At 43.1% G+C, this 13,336-nt stretch overlaps 1 protein-coding gene across 1 annotated transcript in view; it reads right to left on the bottom strand.

The window, feature by feature from the left end:
* Scp2 (sterol carrier protein 2) overlaps positions 1-13,336 on the bottom strand; it is a 73,812-nt gene that overhangs the window by 10,715 nt on the left and 49,761 nt on the right. Inside the window, exons 13-14 of the mRNA XM_031378119.1 lie at positions 7,537-7,639; positions 29-158 (exon numbers count right to left, since the gene is read on the bottom strand). Coding sequence (XP_031233979.1) covers positions 29-158; positions 7,537-7,639 — 233 coding nt within the window. The remainder of the gene's footprint in view (positions 1-28; positions 159-7,536; positions 7,640-13,336) is intronic.

The following is a 13,336-nucleotide window of genomic DNA, read 5'->3' on the forward strand; positions in this document are numbered from 1 at the left end:
CTCTAGGTGAAGTCACTGCGGTACTTACCTGAATTGGGAAGCACCGATCCTTTACCGTTCTTCACATCCACCACCCAGGTAGCTTCTTTGCCCCCAGGGCCATCTTTCACTTTGAAGGCAAAAATGCCACCGATTTTCTTCACAAACTGTTCCCCTTCCTGGAAGCAGAAGTAACATCAGGAATTACCTTCCTTTCCCTCCTCCGACTGTAAATAAATATTTAAACAGGTACATGGTGTGAGCAGCTGAGATGGCAGAGTCCATCAACATGGGTTTCATTGACTCAGGAGTCAGAAAGGAAGCGGCAGCAACTGCCCCACCTGCCAGCTCTGTAAAGAAGGGCAACGACCTGGAGTATCTCCTGGGTGCTCATCCTGGAGCACCTCCTGGGACACAGCCTGCATTTGCCCAGTCTAAGAGCCTGTGCTTCAAAGTCACTTCCTTCACTTCTAATTTTGGTTCTCCACAATCAAGACTAAAAGTGACTCTGAAACCAAAGCTTTCTTTAAAAGTTCGATTCCTGTCTTAGTATAAAGAACTATGCAAGCAATATTCCACTTGCCTCTTAATTTTGGATCTTCGGAGTGCAACAGCCTAACACAGAACATGCCGCCGTGATCTCTAGCAAATGGTTCCCTTCTCTTTCCCTTCCCACTTCATTCTCACTCCACTTTCTGCGTCTTCTTGAAACATGGCCTCAGACTCTGTGCTAGGCACCAAGGTCACAGCAGCAAGGGAGTCAGACCAACCCAGGCTAGCAGTGCTCTGTACTGTACTGGCAAAACCTTCCAATAAAAGGGAGCACAGGGACACAGGGGCCTCACAGTGGGCAATTGGAGACAACGATGGCACATGCACCTTGCCCTAAAGGAAAGCAGCGACTGGCAAGATGGTTCCATTATAAAGGCAGAAGGAGAGAAGAGCTGCACTAAGCATCCTCTGACCTTCACAGGTGAGTCAGAGCACATACACACCCCACATCACATACATAGGTACAGACTCTAATGGTAAATACATTTCTAGTTAAAAAAAGGAAACCAGAGAGGTGGCTCAGTGGTTAAAAGTGGCTGCTCTTCCAGAGGACTCAGGTTCAGTTCCCAGCAACTACACGGTGTCTCACAATCATCTGTAACTGTAACTCCAGTTGCAGAGGATCCAATCCCCTCTTCTAGCCTCCATGCACATAGGCATGCACATGGTACACAGACATGCATGAAGACAAAACTACACACTAATTTAAAAATAAATAAATAAAAGAAAACCAAAATTGACACACTTTTCTGATATCTTTTTTTTTAGAAAAGAAACATTCACTGTAGTCAAATTTGCAAATATTGATAAAAAGAAAACACAAATCATTTCTAATTTTATCATATAAAGAAACATTACAGCTGTTATCAATTCCATCTTTTTTCTCTACACAATAGTTTTAAAAACAGGTGTGGTGGCTGAGCATGGTGGTGCATAGCCTTTAATCCTGACACTCAAAAGCCTGAGGCAGATGGATCTGTAAGTTCCAGACCAACCTGGGCTACATAAGCAAGTTCCAGAAGAGTCAAGATTTCATAAAGACCCTCTGGATACAGTGGGGTGGTATGGACGTACTGATATATGCATGGAATCCCAAGGCAAGAGGCCACCCTGAGCTAAAACCTGACCCTAGGCCAGCCTAGGTTGCATAGCTTAGACTCTAAGCAAGAGGAGGTGGGGATCATCTACTTTTCTAGCTAAGATATCCTCCTGCCTCTGCCTCCCAAGTGCTGAGATTAAAGGCATGCATCACCACACTTGGTTTGTCCTTTTCTTTTTCAATAAAGAAAAACCTTTACATTTGTGTGTTTATGTGTGCGCACACATTTTGTTTTCCTGACAAATGGTTTTACTCTGTAACTTAGACTGATCTCAAAGTGGCAGCCTCCACCTGTAGCAGCGCATCTGTGCCCAGCAACATTTCTAGCTAAATTTATTCTTAGGTATTTTGCAGTGTTCTTGTTAATGATATATTTTTCATTATATTTTATGGCCGAGTTATTACAGATACATAAAAAATATGGTAATCTTTTTATGCTTTTTTCTGGACCTGGCTACTTTTGAGTTCTCTTGTAGACTGTTTTCCTCCTCCATCAGGGACTTAATGTCCTGCAGTAATTTAGATATTCAGGGTCTTCATCCCTATTTTTTCCGTTAACAAAGTAATGAACACCTGAGACGCTCAAATGCTTGTTTCCCTGGAGGAACTGACATCAGCTGACACCACAGTCACCGCTGTTTCCACGTGTGCAGAACCATGGCCCAGATTTGTGTTCTCTTCTTCCATTCCCCTGTGTGTATGTGTGTGTGTGTGTGTGTGTGAGCGAGTGTTTACACATGTGCAGTGTAACAACAACTGAAGTATAATTCAGACCCTACAAAATGCACTTCTTCACAGTACACAATTTAATAGCTCTTTTTAGTGCACTCTAAGACATGTTTGACAGTTAATCTTCATTATCAACTTGACAGGATTTAGAATCATAAAGAAGACACACCTTGCTGCCTCTTAGTATATTTCCAGAGGCTTAATGGAGGAGAGAATCCCCACTCTGGATGTGGGTGGCACCATCCCATGCACTGGGATCCCAGACCAAATAAAAAGAGAGGCAGGCTGAGCGCTGGCACGTCTTTCTGGGCTAGAGCTCTTGGCCACGGCTGTGCTATGACTCACACTCCTGCCACCATCCCTCCCATATTCAGACGGTACCTTTCTTAAACCAGGAGCCAAAATAAACCCTTCTCTCCTTAAATGGCTGTGTCACGTATGTGGCCACAGTGGTGGGGAGAGTGACTAATAAACAACGTGCAGCCCCAACATCACTAATCTCAGAACACTCTCATGTTCTCACGTGAACTTACACTCTTTGCAGGCAGTCGCCATTTTCTGATACTAGCTTCTGAAAACCACAAACCTATTTTGTTTCTACAAACTGGCTTATTCTGACTATGTCCTATAAATAGAACCATACAGTGTGTTCTTTGTGAGTGGCCTGTTTCATTTAGCATGTTCTCAAGGTTCATGCTGGATTGTGTATCAACCAGTACCTCTCTTCCTTTCTATGGTCAGATAATATTCGACTGAATATGGTTGTTTATCTAGTTATGTTTTTTCTTGTGTGTGCATGTGTGTTGTCTGTGTATATATACACATGTATGCGTGGGGGGGTACAGGCACACATAGATGCCAGCAACTGATGTCTTTCTCACCTGTTTTCCCATTTTATCTCATTCATTCATTCATTCATTCATTCATTCATTCATTCATAGACAGGGTTTCTCTGTATAGCTCTGCCTGTCCTGGAACTCACTCTGTAGACCAGGCTGGCCTCAAACTCAGAAATCTGCCTGCCTCTGTCTCCCAAGTGCTGGGATTAAAGGCGTGCGCCACTATGCCCAGCTTCTACCTTTCTGAGACAAGGTCTCACTGGACCTGGAGCTCAATGCTTCTTTAGCTAGGCTTCAAACTCTGCCAGCCACACTCTGCCTTTTCTCCATGCTCAGCGAATCCCAGCATGGGTCCTTGTGCTCATGAAGCCACAACTTTACCCACTGAGGCTTCTCCCAAGCCCTCTTTTCATTGTCTTCACATTTTGGTTTTATGAATACTGTGGACAGAGGCTCTTCTTTCTCTTGGGTAGCAAGCTGGGAGGAAGTCGCTGAATCATAAGCTACTTAACTCCTCGAGGAACCACCAAACTACCCAAACAGTCACAACACTTCACAACCCTACCAGCCCTGAACAGGGGTCCAACTGTCTCTACATCCTCACTACTGATTGGTATCCTCACTGCTTTTTATTAGTCAGTCCACTGGTGTGTCAGACTTTTTCTTTTTTCTTTTTTTTTTTAAAGATTTATTTATTTATTTATTTGTTATATGTAAGTACACTGTAGCTGTCTTCAGACACACCAGAAGAGGGCGTCAGATCCCATTACAGATGGTTGCAAGCCACCATGTGGTTGCAGGGATTTGAACTCAGGACCTTTGGAAGAACAGTCAGTGCTCTTAACCACTGAGCCATCTCTCCAGCCCCAGACTTTTTCTTATACAGTTACTACCTCGGCATTCCAGAAAGCAGCCATGGGTCTTCCAGCAAAGTAGCTATTCTAGTCAGCAGTCACTTTTCTCAGCAGTCACAGGTTCATTTCCTCTCAGTACTAAGGATCAAACACCAGCCAGGTTTCTTCTGGAGCAAGTGGTCAGAAAATGACTACTTCTAGGTATGTCTGCCTCCTTGCACAATGCCTCACAAATCAGTCAGAGTATAGCAGGAAAATCTCAGCAAGCATTCAGAAGTTCTACTTACCACTTACCTCCCACTGCCTAAAGAGATGTAAATTAACCTGCACTTGCTGATCCTTCTGAAGAACTAACTGACCCTCTTACAAAAACCATACTCTACAGTCAATAAACCATTTCCCTTTGAAACAGGAGTGAAAGTAGGTAAGAGAGTTAAAAGAGAAAAACACAGTTGCAAAACTGGAGATCATTCCTACCAAGAAGTCTTTAATGCTTCTTATAGGAGGAAAAGTACTTTCTAAGTGGACTGAAGGCCAGAAAGTAGGTGCTGCTGGGAAGGCAACAGGACAAAAAAAAGGACAGAATTCTAAGAAGGCCCGTGGAGCATTGCTGAGGAAGACAAAGGTGGAATCGAAACCTCAGGCTAGGCTGCCTCCTCAGAGGCAGAAAATGTATTCACTGACAAAGAGCCCAGACTCCCTTTCTATCGCTCCAAGCCCTGAGGAAACTGACGATCGTGGGAAGGAGAGACAGACTGGGATAAGGTTGTGAAGGAGTGCAGAGCTAAAGTGAGAGCGGGAGGTGTGGGCTTGAGCTGCTAAAGGCAAAGTGCGAGCCTGAAACAGCCCCTCTTTGTTAGTCCCAGTCAGGAGGTCCTCCTTGACTATCCCCAGCCGACCTGACAGCACAGCAGGTAATCTCACACCCAATCTTCTTATATGACCTCTGAACTAAGTCCTCATAGAATTCCTCATTTTACTGTGGACACAATAATGAAAGGCATTCAAAACACAGCAGTGAGCTACCTCTTTCTGACTAGGCTGGCAAAGATTTTTATATAATAAGCCAATATAGTTTTAGAGAAGCTATAGAAAAAAAAAGCAGCTATTCTCTCGAATTGTTAGTAATCTGCAGAGTATTATCCTTCCTAGTGGGAGGCTGGCAAGCTAAACTAAACTGGAAAATGCACATACTTAACTACCCAATTCTGTCCTTTAATTAAACAAGTTAATATTTAAAGTACAAGAGGAAGTTTATAACAGCAACACTGTATTTGCAAAATTTAAATATAATCTGGCTGGGCAGTGGTGGCCCATGCCTTTAATCCCAGCACTTGGGAGGCAGAGGCAGGTGGATTTCTGAGTTTGAGGCCAGCCTGGTCTACAGAGTGAGGTCCAGGACAGCCAGGGCTACACAGAGAAACCCTGTCTCGAAAAAACAACAACAACAAAAAAATTATAGCACAAAAAATAGATTTTTATGTATAGTACAATAAACCCAACATGTAACATGGCTATGTAAAATTCTAGTTTATACACAAGATAAGGATGACAAATAGTGGTGTCAGATTCTTTTTTTTTTAAAGATTTATTTATTTTTATGTATATATGAGTACACTGTAGTTGGACAGATGGTTGTGAGCCATCATGTGATTCCTGAGAATTGAGCTCAGGACCTCTACTCACTCTGGCTCAGCTCACTTTGGCTCAAAGATTTATTTATTATTATATGTAAGTACACTGTAGCTGTCTTCAGACACACCAGAAGAGGGCGTCAGATCTCGCTACAGATGGTTGTGAGCCACCATGTGGTTGCTGGGATTTGAACTGAGGATCATTCAGAAGAGCAGTCAGTGCTCTTAACCACTGAGTCATCTCTCCAGCCCAGGGTGTCAGATTCTAACATGTATGAATATTCTGGCTGCATTGCACATGTGCCTGGAGCAGCCAGGAGAGGGCATTGAACTCTCTGGAACTGAGGTTACCAACTGATTTAAGCTACTCTGTAGGTGCTGAAAACCCAACCAGGTCCTCTCCAAGAGCAGCCAGCACTCAACTGCTGAACCAACTCTGAAGCTACCTAAAAAAATTTTCTTTTTTATGTATCCATATGTAATGGGAATTTTAAAAATTAGAATTCTTTTTTGCAACAAAGAAGTAGCCAATTTAAAAAAAAAGACTGAAAAACTGCAAACAAAAAGCTGGGCAAGGTAGTGCTGGTAAAGGTAGCACACTCCCATAGCCCTAGCACGGGCTTGGAGGTGGGAGGGAGAGGCCATCTTTGGCCACAGAGTTAGAGGCCTATGAGATGCAAACAATTCCATTTTAAAAATAATCCTGAGGAAAAGAAGATGAGGAAAAGAGAAACAACAAAAACAAATTTTGCTTAAAAATCCCATTATGAGCTCTTTCCCCCTTCATCTGGGTCACCACCTTTGCCCTCACAATAAACTCCCATGTGGAACTGTAAAAAAAAGAAAAACTCCCAATATGAAACCAAACATTTATATGCTAATTAAAAACAGCAATGAAGAATTCTGGGGCTGGAGAGATGGCTCAGCAGTTAAGAGTACTGACTGCTCTTCCAAAGGACCTGAGTTCAAATCCCAGCAACCACGTGGTGGATCACAACCATCTGTAATGAGATCTGACTCCCTCTCCTGGAGTGTCTTAAGAGAGCTATGGTGTACTTGCATATAATAAATAAATCTTTAAAAAAAAAAAATTCTGATATCAGGTATAATTAAAGATTCATTTAAAATATCCTCTGGGATTGACACTCTTTAATTCAGAGGAAGTTATAAACTGAGTGTATTGGCTATATTGTCAACCCCAGAACTTCAGACTTGATGCAGAAAGACTGTTGTGAGTCTGTGGCCAGCAGACAATCTGTCTCAAAAAGGGGAAAAAAAAAAAAAAAGATGGTATCAAAATATATGAAAACTCCTTACATCTGAATTATACCCACAACTGGATATCTTCCTGACAAAGAAGACAGAAATGAAAATGATTTAAAACATTATTACTATAGTCTTTATATTCAGATATGAAGATGTGTGTCAGGCAATGGTGGTACATGCCTTTTATTGCAGAGGCATGCAGATCTTTGAGCTTGAGGCCAATGTGGTCTACAGAGTAAGTTTCAGTACAGCCAGGGTTATACAGAGAAACCCTGTCTCAAAAATCAAATAAAACAAAAAACAAACAATAACAAAAAACCCCACACAAACAAAAAACAAAACAAAACACATCTAGAGATGTGTACAATTGAAACATAGTCTCACTAGAACTACAAAGAATCCTCCTCAGTCACTGGGGACTCTGAAACACAAGAAGAATTCACATGAAGCACATGAAGATTTCACCTCATGCACCTTCATTGGGTGAGATCTCTGCCTCCCAGCCCAGGCTCTGCCTCCCAGCCCAGGCTCCACCTCCCAGCCCAGGCTCTAGTCTCTGATAGTGTTTAATTTACAGCTCTTACCTCTTCAAGCTTCTTCTCTATCTCCTTAAAGACAAGATCCGCCTTGAATCCATCCCCTGCAGAGCTGGTGGGAGCAGCTGAAATCTGGTGCGTTCTGAAGGAGCTGTGGAAGGACCAGTCAGTGTCAGTTCTGGGAGTCACAGAGGTATTTCGGTTTTCAACATTTAGGTAACAGTAACTTTCAAAAAGCCCAAGGACAGAGATGTTGCAACTCTTATCTCAAGAAAATCTTCAGTAAGTATACAAAACAATTACCCAACTCCACCCCACAGCAAATACTAAGTTCTCACTAGGTGAAACCACCCTCCTGAAACTTACAGCTAAGACCATTAACAAGCAAAAAACAACAACAACAAAACAAAACAAAACAAAAAACAAACAACCAGGCATAGTTATCTGAAGAAAAGAAACCAGCTAAGTGGCTGCTAGAGAAAGAGGTCATCTATTTTAGGTAGTGGGCACAGAGAGAGCCCCTCTAGGGGGGTAATATTTACATCACACCTTCAATTACTAAATGTACCAGCCCCACAGTTTTGGTGGGGAAGCCATGCTAGCCTGAAGGAACCCAGGTATAAAGGTGGAAAAGGAAATACAGGGAGACTAAAGGAGGTACATGGTGCTGTGGTCACAGCACAGGAGAAAGGCTGGCTTTAAGAGACCACTGCAGAGAACAGAACTGGGCCTCCCAGTCAGAGGGTTGGGTTTTCTTTTTGTCAGCTTGTTTATTCATTTGTTTGCAGTGCTGGGGATGAAGTCCAGACTTTTGGCATATCAGCCAACACTAGAGTACCCCAGCCTCTCGTGGTACAGCTTTAAAGGTTCAGGGTGTAGAACATGTGCTTAGCATGCTTAAAGGCCCTGGATTGGACCCTCAACACACACACACACACAAATGAACAAACCAACCAGAGTTTCAGTTGTAAATATAATCAAAACACTGGGGCAGGATCTAATTTATGTCTTAAAAAACAAATCTAGCCATTAGCTAGAAAATGGACCTTAAAGAGGTAAACCAGGCCGGGCAGTGGTGGCACACGCCTTTAATCCCAGCACTTGGGAGGCAGAGGCAGGATGATTTCTGAGTTCAAGGCCAGCCTGGTCTACAGAGTGAGTTCCAGGACAGCCAGGGCTACACAGAGAAACCTTGTCTTGAAAAAAAAAAAAAAAGATAAAAAGATAAACCAGGAGAAAGGGAGATCAACTAAGAGATGATTGCAAGCACCCAAGCCAGAGATAACAGCAATAAGAGCTGAGTAACAAGGAAGTGGGTGAGGCAGTGGGGCAGGCAGGGCTGGGCTGAAGAGTCACTTTCACCTGTGATAAGGAGAGAACACACCACAAGACACATAGCATGTTGTTCCAAAGGGACAACCACTGATTATGGCATCAGTAATACAGCTCTGAAAGGTCACAAGCAGCAGGATTCCGAGCAAATGACTGATTTCATCCCATTGTGCAATGGGAGCAGGAGAAAGGACAATGCCAATGGCCTTTGTAGAAGCACCTAGCACTGTGGGACACATGGAAAACAGTAATGGCCACGACTGTTGTGGGCAGAGAGGAGCTTAGAAGGTCCAGGAGGGAAGCACAGTATCCACTCCTAGGACTGCTCCTCCTCTCCCCGTCTCCTCTCTCCATCCCCGCCCCATCTCCTTTTCTTCTTTCCCTCTTTCTTACCCCCCCCCCCCCACACACACCCTTTCTCTGTGGGAATTGAACCTAGGGCCTAGTACATGCTAAGTACAACTTTACCAAGGAGCTATCCTCCCATCCTCTTTTGGTCATTTCAAAGCCACCTAACCTGGTATGGTGGGTGGCACATGCCTGTAATCCCAGTGCTTGAGAGAGAGTCTGGAGGACTGAGTTCAAGGACAACCTTGGCTACAGAGTGAGTTTCAAGCTAACTGAGGCTACCTAATAAGATCCTGTCTCAGAAAAAGAAGAAGCTAGGCCTAGTGTTGTATGTCTTTAATTGCAGCATTCTAGACCAGCCAGGTCTACATGGGAATTCCAGGATGGTCTAGAATACATCATGAGCCCCTTTTTAAAAAGAAAGTGTAGAAAGGAAAAAAAAATACCAGTTTTTAAATACATAAGCAACATCAAGTGACTGCCTGGAACACGGAAGGCAATAGTGTTCAAGGTGATCTGAGAGGTAAGTTCCAGCTAATATCTTATTAAAACAAGGAGACGACCTGCCTACCTAAAGAGGAAGCTGCTAAGATCTCAAGGGCTGAAAGAGCTTGTATGATGAAAAAAAGACCGGAGTGACCAAACAGTAAATGAGGAGGAAACAACACAGTATGAAGGTGGAGACTGGGCAGAAGACACAACACAGACAGCGCAAAGCTAGGAGTCTGGGAAGCCACAGAGATAGCAACCGTAAAGTAGAAGAGTAGGTCGTGACAACCCTCCCAACAATGACTCAGAGAGAGCATGAAAACAGGTGAAGAGAACGGTTAGGAGACTGCTGCTGTGGTCCAGGTATGCGAGCCCATGGTCTGGCCTATGGGCGCAGTCTGCTAAATGAAATGAAGGAAACAGATTCAACAGAAGAGCAGACATGGAAAGTGGGTAGAAAAGCTGTCTCAGGAGTTTGGGGGTAGCCAGGAGTGGCAATGAATGAGGAAGAGTGAAGTAGGAGCAGAGGGGACTGGTGATCTGCTTCAGCTATAATCAGCTGAAGTCTGTGAGGCCAGAGGCAGGTGAACAGGAGAGACTAGAATTCACGGGGATCCAGGCCGGAGATCAAGTGGGGTAATCATGAGCAGAATCAAGTGTTGAAATCCTGGAATGAAAAACAGAGAGACAGCTGCCAGGACAATGGACTTTGAAATCCATTACTGAGCTGTCTGAGAGCCAGTGAAGATTCACTCAGAAATCAGGCAAAGTGTTGTAGAAGCCTAGAGCAGATAAGTCTAGGAGATAAAAGTCAAGTGTGTCAAAGTGCTACCAAAAGGTCAAGTAGCCAAGGGATGTGATAACACAGACCTGGTTCTTTTCAGACACCCTCTTATGGAACAGTGAACTGAATCCATCTCTGGACTGTGATAGCCAGGAAGGTTTGTTTGGGGTAGGATAAAAATGGAATCTTAGACTAATCTCTTAAAGAAATGGAGCATTCCTTCTGGGTGTAAGCACAAGACAGTCCCATACATTTTTAAGATCTTCTCTGATATTTTAAGTGCATTAAGATAATGCACCGCTATGTCTGGCTGTGTCAGCACTTGGGAGGTAAAGGCAGGAGGACTGAAAGTTGAAGATCAGGTACACATGAGTTCATAGCCATCTTGGGCTAAATGAGACCATATCTCTAAACATAAAACAACAAAACCCCCACATCACAATCTTCATCGTCCAAACTACTTAAGCTGCACAGTCAGTGATGAGACATGTTTTTAGAATACTTAACAGATGGGGGCTGGAGAGATGGCTCAGTGGGTAAGAGCACCGACTGCTCTTCCGAAGGTCATGAGTTCAAATCCCAGCAACCACATGGTGGCTTACAACCACCCATAAGAGATCTGATGCCCTCTTCTGGTGCGTCTGAAGACAGCCACAGTGTACTTAATTATAATAATAAATAAATATTTGGGCCAGAACAAGCAGCCCAAAACATGATGAAGGCTCATAATTATCTGTACAGCTACACTGTATACTCATATACATAAAATAAATAAATCTTTAAAAAAAATAATAATACTGAACAGTTATCACCACCATGCGGCTCTACAATTCTCTTCATCTTTTAAACCTGAAACTCTGGAACCAGACAAATGGGTCAAGCAGGTAACTGGCTGCTCCTCCTGAGGACCCAGGTTCTAATCCCAGAACCCACATGGTGGTTTACAACTGCCTGTTAACTCTAGTTCCATGGAATCCAATTCATTCTGCAGCCAATACATGACATATGCATAAAATAAATAAATAAGTGAATCTTAAGGGGAAAAAAAACTGACTCATGTGGTGGCACATGCCTTTAATCCCAACACTTCAGAGACAGAGGCAGGTGAATCTCTATGAATTCAAAGCCACCCTAGGCTACAGCAGCTAGGGCTGCATAGTGGAACCCTGTCATACATAAACAAATAAATAAAATAGTTAGTTAGTTTGGCTTTTAACATTTAATCATCAGTGTGCCCTTTTCCATGCTTGTCACGTCTTGATTCTATCAGGTAAAATAACTGATACTGGCAGCCCAGAAGAGTACAAAGTATCTTGACTATGTGGCAGGTCCCAGACATATTCCCAAAGGTCAAGGTTCTCTCTTGTTTGGTAAAGCTCATCATGCTACTGATTAACCAACTTTTGGTCTAAATCAGAAAAAAAAAAAAAAAACACAAAAAATACTGCCAATATTTTCTGAACATCCTTCCTTGCAAGTCACTTGATACATGTCCTGTTTAAAAGAAACTGAATAATAGTATAAACTGAGATATCTCTCACACATAAAAAAATATTTCTGCTGCTTTCTTTTTGTTTTGTTGTTTGCTTTGTTTTGTCTTGCTGTGCTACCCAGGCTAGCCCAAGTGCTTTCCCCTCAGTCTCCTGGATTCTGGGAATACAGGCACATGCATTCCATCTCACAACTTTAGACACAAAGTCCTGGTAGAAATTAAACTGTAATTGGTTTTTACTTGAGTTTGATAAACACAAGTTTACTGGTCTAAATATACCATGGATAATGCTGGAAAGGGCTTAAAGATTAATTTAAAGAACATTCTAGTTTGTGTTTGGATTCCCACTAAGCAAGTGGGAAGTTTCACTGTAAGGCCCTCTCCACTCTGTATCTACGATGTCATAGACTGGGAGTGAAGAGAGGTCATGAAACAGGAACTACCTAACACCTAGCTTCTTTAGCTGATTGCTCATGTATCTTCAGAGCGGTTGGTACTACGGAACTCACTCTGTAGACCAGGCTGGCCTTGAACTCAGAAATCCGCCTGCCTCTGCCTCCCAAGTGCTGGGATTAAAGGCATGCGCCACCACCGCCCGGCTGGTGGTATGATGGAAAGAGCTGGTATGATGAGGTATTATACAAAGAAATGTGGCTGGGGAAGCACTGTTCAGTGTTGGAGCAATTTCCTAGTATACACACACACACACACACACACACACACACACACACACACACACACACACAGAGGTTTAATACCCAGCACAGCCAAAGCACCTAGTGTGTTCAAAGCACATACCAGGCCTTCAGAGAGTGGCAGCTGAGCTAGGCATGGAGGCTCATGCCTATACACCCACTTGGGAGTCAGAGGCAGGTGGATAAGGCCTTCCTGGACTACACTGCAAAACTCCACCAAAGCAAAGAAAATGGGAGGGAAGAGATCTGGTTGTTAAAGAACTTTTACAACTCAATAAGCAGCAGAAGAGATGATGTTCAGAAAATGATTAGCTATTGAGGAGATGTGAACCAAAATTGTGAGGTATCACTTCATACCTACGAGGCCTGCTAATAAAAGACCAGTGAGGACAAGGGTAAGAAGAGAGGAGCTTTCATACAAACGAGGTAGTAGTCAGCCTTTGAAAACAACATGTTAAATCAGAGAAGCCAGTCATGAAGGAATAATGTTATATGATTTCCTTTATATGAAATATGTGGAGTAGGCAAATCCAGAGACAGGGAGTTCATGTGCACCTGTAAACTACAAGTGGGGCAGACTGGAAATGAAAGCATTTGGGGTATGTGTTGGGGGGTAGTGAAAATGTTCTAAAATTATCACCTGTTCTGATTAGAGAGGGTTATGAAATGCATGCAAGCAGTGGGAAGCAAAGTTCACAGACAATCAGC

This window comes from Mastomys coucha, unplaced genomic scaffold, assembly GCF_008632895.1.
Source record: "Mastomys coucha isolate ucsf_1 unplaced genomic scaffold, UCSF_Mcou_1 pScaffold18, whole genome shotgun sequence".
Lineage (NCBI taxonomy): Eukaryota > Metazoa > Chordata > Mammalia > Rodentia > Muridae > Mastomys > Mastomys coucha.